This window comes from Halichondria panicea, chromosome 10, assembly GCF_963675165.1.
Source record: "Halichondria panicea chromosome 10, odHalPani1.1, whole genome shotgun sequence".
Taxonomy (NCBI): Eukaryota; Metazoa; Porifera; class Demospongiae; order Suberitida; family Halichondriidae; genus Halichondria; species Halichondria panicea.
The window spans coordinates 5,190,748-5,199,657 of record NC_087386.1 but is presented as its reverse complement, the minus strand read 5'-3'; the positions used below and the strand labels follow the sequence as shown (position 1 = coordinate 5,199,657).

At 41.9% G+C, this 8,910-nt stretch overlaps 2 protein-coding genes across 3 annotated transcripts; one reads left to right on the top strand and one right to left on the bottom strand.

Moving 5' to 3' along the window:
* The first annotated feature begins 68 nt into the window (after window positions 1–68).
* On the top strand, window positions 69–3,782 carry LOC135342786 (serine/threonine-protein kinase N2-like). The gene is made up of 6 exons (XM_064539648.1): window positions 69–219; window positions 494–713; window positions 1,641–1,748; window positions 2,761–2,841; window positions 2,899–2,958; window positions 3,321–3,782. The coding sequence occupies exons 2-6, from the start codon at window positions 573–575 to the stop codon at window positions 3,468–3,470; spliced, it is 540 nt and encodes a 179-aa protein (XP_064395718.1). The 5' UTR covers window positions 69–219; window positions 494–572; the 3' UTR covers window positions 3,471–3,782.
* A 353-nt stretch (window positions 3,783–4,135) lies between these two features.
* On the bottom strand, window positions 4,136–8,878 carry LOC135342690 (uncharacterized). Of its 2 annotated transcripts, none has more exons than XM_064539498.1 (3): window positions 8,720–8,878; window positions 8,512–8,604; window positions 4,136–5,633 (listed from the first exon to the last, which is right to left on the bottom strand). In XM_064539498.1, the coding sequence occupies exon 3, from the start codon at window positions 5,597–5,599 to the stop codon at window positions 4,223–4,225; it is 1,377 nt and encodes a 458-aa protein (XP_064395568.1). In that variant the 5' UTR covers window positions 5,600–5,633; window positions 8,512–8,604; window positions 8,720–8,878; the 3' UTR covers window positions 4,136–4,222. The 2 variants fall into 2 exon arrangements, with proteins under 2 accessions (XP_064395568.1, XP_064395569.1); XM_064539499.1 differs by having other exon boundaries at window positions 4,136–5,630.
* Window positions 8,879–8,910: the final 32 nt, after the last annotated feature.

Genomic DNA, 8,910 nt, shown 5'->3' with positions numbered 1-8,910 from the left:
ATAGCCTGATTGGTTCTCACGTTCTGTAACTAATATAGTATTGTCGGTTCAAGGTCTACAAGGTATAGTATAGGTAGCAGCAAGCACAGAATTGATTTGAGTTGCCTCGATGTTGTTAGAGGTTTGTGATGTGTTGTGATGATGTGTGTCCTGCAGCTTCTACTCTGCTTGTGTTGTGCTGGGTCTGCAGTATCTTCATGAGAAGGGAATTGTGTACAGGTCAGTTATTAGTGTGATGACCCTTTACCAAACAGTCAATATCGACCTTTACCAGACACATACAGTGACACTGCCCTTTACCAATTGCATAATTATAGGGATACTCCTAAAAACCTTTCAGTAAGAACTATTAGGAGTGGATAAGGGCTTAGACCCCAATTTGTTGAGATTGGCTATTATACAGCATCGTTCTTGTAATTTGCATGCAACAACCACGCACACACACACACACACACACACACACACACACACACACACACACACACACACACAGGGACTTGAAGCTGGACAACCTTCTTCTTGATAAGGACGGGTATGTGAAGATAGCTGACTTTGGACTCTGCAAGGAGGGCATGTGGCATGGGACCAGGACGTCCACCTTCTGTGGGACTCCAGAGTTCCTGGCTCCTGAAGTGCTCACTGATGTGTCCTACACACGAGCCGTGGACTGGTGGGGACTGGGTGTGCTCATATACGAGATGCTCGTGGGAGAGGTGAGGGTGTGTGGGGTGTGATGTGTGTGGGTGTGCGTATCTCATATCCGTAACATGCATATGCATTTTTATACTTATAAACAAGATTGGCCATATCTTCAGTTTGGAAGGTCCTGTTGTATTACTAAAACTATAGCTCTGACAGGGCTCTGTTAAATGGTGGGGATTATCTCACACGTGCATGTTACAGTATGTAGTAGCCTCCTTCACTGGCCTCCCCTGAAGAGAAGGCCTGCTACTGACTGCTTGCGCATGCGCGAAATTATTGGATATATTTTCCCGTAAAATGCCCTATAATACTGAATAATACTGAATTTATCACGAAAATATCCTGACAAAGTATTGAAAGTCATACACAGAGCTATTATAGCTAGCTAGCTAGAGACAGAGCTGTAGGTTTGTTGTACAGCTATTTTCTTTCTGATAGAGTCAGTAGCAGTAGTATAGTAGACTTTTCACCAAGTTAGTATTTGATGGGCGTGGCCTGTCCATATAGGCTCTTGTCAGCTTTCACTCTGTTCAGACGATTGTCATCCACACTGTTGCTGGCTGTGAGTCTTTTGTTAACATAGCAGGCTAAGGGTAGCTATCAGAATACTATCAGATGAGCTAGAAACCTTCAATGGAACCTTCTATCTACTTCCTTTAATCCACTTCCGTTTGTTGTGACGTCACTGTTTTACTGACCATAAACGTTGTTATCCGGATCCGCCAGATACCGGCAGAAGATTAGCGCATGCGCAAGCAGTCGATACCAGGCCCACTCTTCGAGGAAGTGCGGCCTGGGATCGAGGCTAGTTATGTAGATGATAATCTAGGGAAATTTGGCAGTTCACCAAGTCTGCAGTAGTCTACAGTAGTCTATAGGATTTAGGTGCAATAAGTACATGAATGAGTGACATGACCACACCCCCTTTCTGCCTACAGTCACCGTTCCCAGGAGAGGATGAGGAGGAGGTGTTCGACTCCATCGTCAATGACGACGTCCGCTATCCTCGCTTCCTCTCATCAGAGGCCATCTCCATCATGAGGAAGGTGAGACACAGTCAATGAATAAGAGATACTTATAGGGCTGGGCATGACACGCTTTCTTGCCTAAACAATATCCTCTTATGGCGACATCCTTGTACATGTACTCCTAGACAGAGTATAAATTACAACATTTTTCCTAAGAGTCCTTTATCAAAGGTTCGACTGTAGTGAAAGATTACGATTGATCATTGTTGTTATGACCTCACTTATCTTGAAGTATGTGGACAGTAGTAGCATGTGAGTGCACTCTATACTTTAAACTACCCCCACTTTCGTTTAGTATGGAGGAAATATTTCTGCCATTGTTAGGTATTATTATTGAACGTCTATGGCTAATACGCGTTAGTGTAAGTATGTGTCCTCTGCAATACTTGTCGCTGGGTAATGCGTTAGATTTCAGACTTAACAACTGGAGTGTTTACCAACAGATGAATGTGATCATCATGCATGCATACACCTTTAGTCTACCTTGCTATGACTAGTTTAATTAGTCTACATGTATATACATTTGTACTTATAATCGTTCACAGCCGTTGTACCTTCAGTGTTGACATAGGACTCCAAACCCTTGCCTTGTTTGATAGGGGCGCTGTGCTAAATATGTGACTGTGCCAAACTCAAGCATCTCAATTTCAGTCATATCACCTCACGTACTTGCGTGTACATGTATTGAACCATGTACATGTATATGCAGTCAAATCATGTCACGTACTTGCATGTACGTGTACATGTATTGAACCCTGTATTTGCGCAGTCAAATCATGTCACGTACCTGAAACCTGTAGGAAGTGTCTAGACTGTCATTGTGTAGAGGTTGTGTGTGTGTGTGTGGTGGAGAGTCGCGTTGTTAGCCAATATACATTGAAGAGTTCAAAGTCAGAGAGACATGCCTTTTAAGCTCTATTGGCAACGACCTCCCACACATGCACACACACACGGGTACACGCACACACATACACCTGTAGACGTACACACACACACACACACACACACACACACACACACACACACACAGTTGCTACGTAGGAACCCAGAGAAGAGGTTAGGAGCTAGTGAGAGAGATGCCATTGACATCAGAAAGCAGCCGTTCTTTAGAGTAAGTACAGAATGGATATTTATTGTTCAGTCATGATTATCTCTTTTTTCTCCATAGAATATCGACTGGGACAAGCTCTATAACAAGGAGACTCCGCCTCCTTTCAGACCCGTGCTGGTAAGTGGTTATGGCACACACTTATATTGTGTTTCAGCCTGTACACAGTGTACCTACTACACTGTTTATTGCTTACCTTACCTACTGTAGTATATGGACATACTGTAGTATTTTGTATGATCAAACTTTATTGACTTGTGGTCGATATGCCAAAGAAGCTATTTGTGCACATTTATTGGTGAAAGTTGGTATAAGAATATACTGTACATATGAAATTGTACTTTATATACCTACCTCTGAAGATTTTGATAATACACACATGTAGTGAGTCTGTACATATACCTGCCTATTGCACAAATCGTTGTACCCCATCACATGTGCTCACTACCCCCCCCCCCCCCCACTCTCTATCCCCCCTGCAGAGAAATCGTATGGACATCTCCAACTTTGACGAGGAGTTCACAAGAGAAGAGCCCATCCTCACTCCCCCCAAGAATCGTAGGTCCCTTCGCTCGAAAGACCAAAAACAGTTCCGTGGTTTTGACTATTCTGCTGACTGGACTCCCATTTAGACACACTCTCTGTCAGTGAATTTTTTTTTTACAACTGTGTTAATGTATTCGAGTTTCCGTATACGGGCACTGTATGTTAAATGTATGTCCTATTCCTATTGGAGCATAGAGGGGACTCGTTAACTTACATGTATACCGATCAAATCATTCTAAATGTTGCCACTTTATTGATTAAATCGTTATTAGTTTTACACTGTTCATATAAAATGTATACTGATTTTTGTGTCATCATATGAAATCCATATTCTCTCAGTAGTGTAACTATATACATATGTATATGAATGAGCACAACAATAAGTGGTGAATTATAAATGGCTTCATGTACGTGTAATTAATGGGGAGCTCTGTGGATTGTATATATACTTTTATGCACCTATTATCTGTATTAAATTGCAGAGAGCCTGGCTCTGGCTCAAGACGTTATAGCTGATTTGACCCCCACAAGAATAGAATGGTATAACGATATTCATTGTAGACCAGCCCCACCCCTCTTTCTTGGGAAGGGGAATTCCCTTATACTAAATGGGCATGGCCCTATGGACAGGCTGCCACGCCCATCTAGTCAGATGCTCGCCTCACTACATCAACTTAATTATATATACATGTGCAGGTCTCACATGCACGCATTACATTACATATATACATGCTCCAAACGTTAACTATAATAATTATAGTGAACAATTATTTTGTTGATTGCAGACACAAAGAAATGGCAATAAAAACAAAATTGAATAATATATACGCTACAAATGCTACAAACTTCTAGAAATGCTATTGGACACATCTTGTTCTGTACATAAACTACTGGCACCTTGTATAAAGCTGTGCCTAGTTGGAGCATATCGATCTTCGGAACTGTGACTTCGCAGTGGTGTGGGTGGGTAGAGGGTGGAGTGTGTGGTGTGATAGTGTGAGGGGTGCCCGTTCTCGGTTTGTGTGTCCATTTCGACAAAACTATGAAACTGGTCTCCTCCACATTCCATAGAATCAATTGAATCGAATCTCAAACTAGTGTCTCCGGTGTCCATCATTTGAACAGATGAATCCATGCTAACAAGACTGGGGGGTTGCTGATCGAACTGACTATAGTACAGTGTGGGGGTTGGGGGGTTGAACATTGAAGTGCTGGGGGGTAGATTCGAGGCAACAGAAGGGTCCATAAAAGACGAGTTTGCAAAGTTCAGTGGAAAAGAGGGAGGGGGACTTATGGGGATAGTTTGACACGCTTTCTTGCCAAGGGGAAGGCTAGCTGTCGTATCGGGTGTTACAACTAGCCAATCAGATTCCTCGCTGCTCCCGGTACTTGTACTTGCATAGCTGTACTCGAATGAGAATTGAAGGTCAGAGTCCCTCTCCTCTTTGGTACGCTTGAGGGATATCTTTCGACGACGATTTCGACTTGCTTCTTCTTTTTTGGAGCCTGCATCGAGAGTGTAGGCTCTTCTCGGTCTAACGTTCGGCAGGAGAGCGAGTTCAGAGTTCGTCTCAAATGCGTGCACGTTGTGGAGATCAAAGCTTTTACTGAGCATGCCCAGTTGTGAGGGAGGTGAGAGGCTGGGGTTGTAACTGTGAACAGGTTGGAAGTTGCTGATTTCGAATCCATTCTCAGGTTTGTGAGGCGGTATGGAATAGGGACTTGTCTGGTGAAATGATTGGTTCAAGGGGGGTGGGCTGTTTGAGTTGGGCACGTTGAGTAGTGGTGGTGAATGTGAATGGACTGGAGACCGGTGATGACGTGTGGCTTTCGTATGAGGTAGTGAACTGCTCGTAAGCTTGCCACCTGAGTGAAATTCGTTAGACTGAATATTGTATCCATCGGGGAGTGAACACGGAGAATTGCAAATCCTCTTTTTGGGCGAGGCTGGGAAACCGTACTCATCTTCGTCAGCAAACGGATTTTCTCGTTCGTGAACGGTCTCTAGGAAAGGATTTCTCGAAGAGTTTTGAGTTTGGCTCAAAATGAGGTCCAAATCGGCAAAATCTTTCTGACGCATGTCCAACGGATTGAATGCACTCGTGGGTATCTCAAATATGTTGCAGGCTCTCTGTGCCTCAGGGCTTGGGGGAGGAGCCGGGGGGAAATGAGGGAGGGGATCCTCGATCTCTTGAATAAGCCCAGCCATGGCCATTTTCAGAGGTGGGTAGTAGGTCAAAGATCAACTGCTGGTAGGTAAAAAAAAGTAAAGACATTTGTAATAATGATGGCATATCGAATTTGCTGACACTGACTACAAGTACATATAAGATTACATGACATCTGTTATACAGCTTTTATATTTATACTTGGAAATTTAGACCCTCATTATACTTGATGCAAGTGCAAGGTTGCCCAAGGAACGACACAACCAGACGTTGCTATGCACACTGACCCTTGAAACAGAAGCTGTCTATAAAAGGCACGGTGAACCAAAGCAGTGGGTCATATCACATAACTTTGCTTACCACATCCTTTGTTCGTACAAGTCATATGACCACAAGCAGCTTTGCATAGCTACCAGGTGACCTCAAGGTACAAGTATGGTAGGCCAATAAAGCCACTGCTATATCGCACACCTGTAGGTCAGGTCACCCTTACAGAAAGCTAAGAACTTTAAGAGAAAACATGATCTATTAATTAACATACCAAGAACCTGCAGTAGTAAGGTACAAGGTCAATGGCTTATGCACAGTACAACAGTATACTCTTGGGCGTAACAAAATCTCTGCATGGTTTTAAACGGAAATTTGGCAGTGTCACAATACCAAGCACTTTCCTACAAAGAGGTGAAAATTCTGTCAACATGTGAAAGCTACATGATTATTTAAAAAATGGAAGCTTAGAGTTATTCCACTTACGCAATCAACATTATGTAGCCAAGGACATGCTTCATTTACTACAATAATGCAAGCATTGTTAGGGGGGTCTAAAAGGGCGAAAACACCTCATGCAAACATATTATGTCTGATATGATAATCAGAGAGCCAGGTGGCTGGCAACTGATAATGATCTAATTCTCACGGTGGGCTGTAATAGGTCAGACATAATTATAGCCTGGGGGTCCATTACTAACCACCTCACATGACAGCTGGGAGCAGATGTACCTATTAGTAAATGTATCTACTCCCCTACACAGGCTATCAAGAATTTATTATGAAAAATTGATTATGGATATATATAGTACGTACTATAATATAATTATGCATACATTGTAGTTAACATGTATATAATTAAGCACGCCCCTACAAACACGCACATCTATAGCTAGCTACATGCACGGCATCAGCCTCAATGAATAAGAATTTGTTAGCTATAATTATAATATATATTACATTTTGTTAGGATATATCACATACTAAGTTTCTAGCAGTACATGAATAAGACACGTACACCCAGGCCACACCGTATCAGTCGAAGGTAATTAGCATAAGCACATGGTCTGGAAGCTATGAATATCATTTAGGCATTACATTGACATGTGTACACTGTGTACTGAGGTCATTACTAATTGACCTGGGGTTACCACTAGCAACTCTACACGGGTCACATCTATGGGAACTCTTCAAATTCTTTCAGGAACTAAGAGTTGTTAAATGATAAATGATGTCAATATCACATTATGACCTAAAACGTCAGGGAAAACCTTGTGACATCCTTGGGGAAACCCCTACGAATCCTTTGATGTGGTTTGCTAACCCGCACACACCTAACATAATGCATATATAGAAGCCATTAGCATGTAAGTCAGATTATATTCAACTAACAAATACTTTAAATAAAGCTTTCAGTATAAGGCCGATGCAAATATCTAGCTACATGAAACCCCACTTGACATTACATCGAAGGAGTCGATGTGTGCGTGTGTACATGTACATGTACAGGTGCAGGCACTTCTAACTATACAAACTCATGTTTCTAGGAAATGTAGGAAGCACATTTTTGAGGAACTCTTCCTGTGAGTACTATTAATACAAGTGTTAATTTAACCACACACTTGACTAAAGGACTTAAACTGTGTCTTGTGGTTAGAGTCAAGTGTCCCAGCTAAGAGGGGTGCCTGATAGGAACTATTACCACACACCCACCACCTGACTCTAAAGTTGTTCCTTCTATGTAGGGTAGACACAACCACATACCCACAACATCCTAGCATCTCTGCCAGGTGGAGGATGTATAGAGAGGCCAGATGTACAAGTAAAGTCAGCTTTAGTACAGACAAAGGAAAAGCTCACAAAGTCAGCTCTAGTACAGACAAAGGAAAAGCTCACGAAGTCAGCTCTAGTACAGACAAAGGAAAAGCCCACGAAGTCAGCTCTAGTACAGACAAAGAAAAAGCTCAAGAAGTCAGCTCTAGTACAGACAAAGGAAAAGCTCACGAAGTCAGCTCTAGTACAGACAAAGGAAAAGCTCACGAAGTCAGCTCTAGTACAGACAAAGGAAAGCTCACGAAAATGATCTTCTACTACATGTATAAATAAAAATTATTATACATGTAGGTTGATTAGAAAAGTATGCTCACAAAAGAGTTGACACAAACAATTGATGCACGTACAGACACTAGTCACAAACACACCAATGGCTACAGAGGCTCGAAATTTAAAAGAAGTCCACTTAAATGTACGGAAGCTTGTACTAATAGCTGCAGAAGCTTGTAATTGCAACAAGGCCATCTGCCCACACACTAAAGGAAGGTCACGACGGCCAACAAATGGGCTTGATGTTATAGTAGGCAGTATTATAATGAATGGTAACAATGAGCACTTTGTCCTAGTTTACTCAATACAGCTGAGAGTTGAACGGCACTTACATAATTGACCTTTATCACATCAAGCTACTCTTTGTCACCATACATAGAAGGGGGCTGTTGCATAAGGACACACACACACACACACGCTACTCATCAAACATAAGAGTCTACGCACAAGAGGTTTGCAGACAAAATTAACGAATACATACGTAGCTACCATAGCATTTTCTTTAATGGAAATATGTCCCTAGGGCACACTAGATATTATAATGCATACTGTACAAACTGCAATAAAATTAATCATCCGGTGAACATACCTTTGAAAAAGTGATCCGAAATATCTTGCGATTCCTGAGATGTTATCAGTCAGTATCTAGTATCACAGCTAGCCCAGTGCACTCACTCACTCTCTACACAGTGCAATATCATACACAGTAAATGTAGCATTCTAGAATACTAGTTTTTAGAATAGGCCATGCAGCCTGCCACATGATATAAAAAGTCTAGCTGCTTCTATGAACTCACTTTATTGGGGGTAGTGTGACTTATATCGGGGTACGATGAGGTTAGTTACCGGTCCATTCTTCTATTAGATCAGCTGTAAAGTGGATCGTCTAAAGAACTTGAAAAGACACATGTAGAAGCTGTATAATTATAGCGATGTCCCAGTTACATGAGGTAATTATTAGTTGGCATTAACAAGAAACCACAAATTG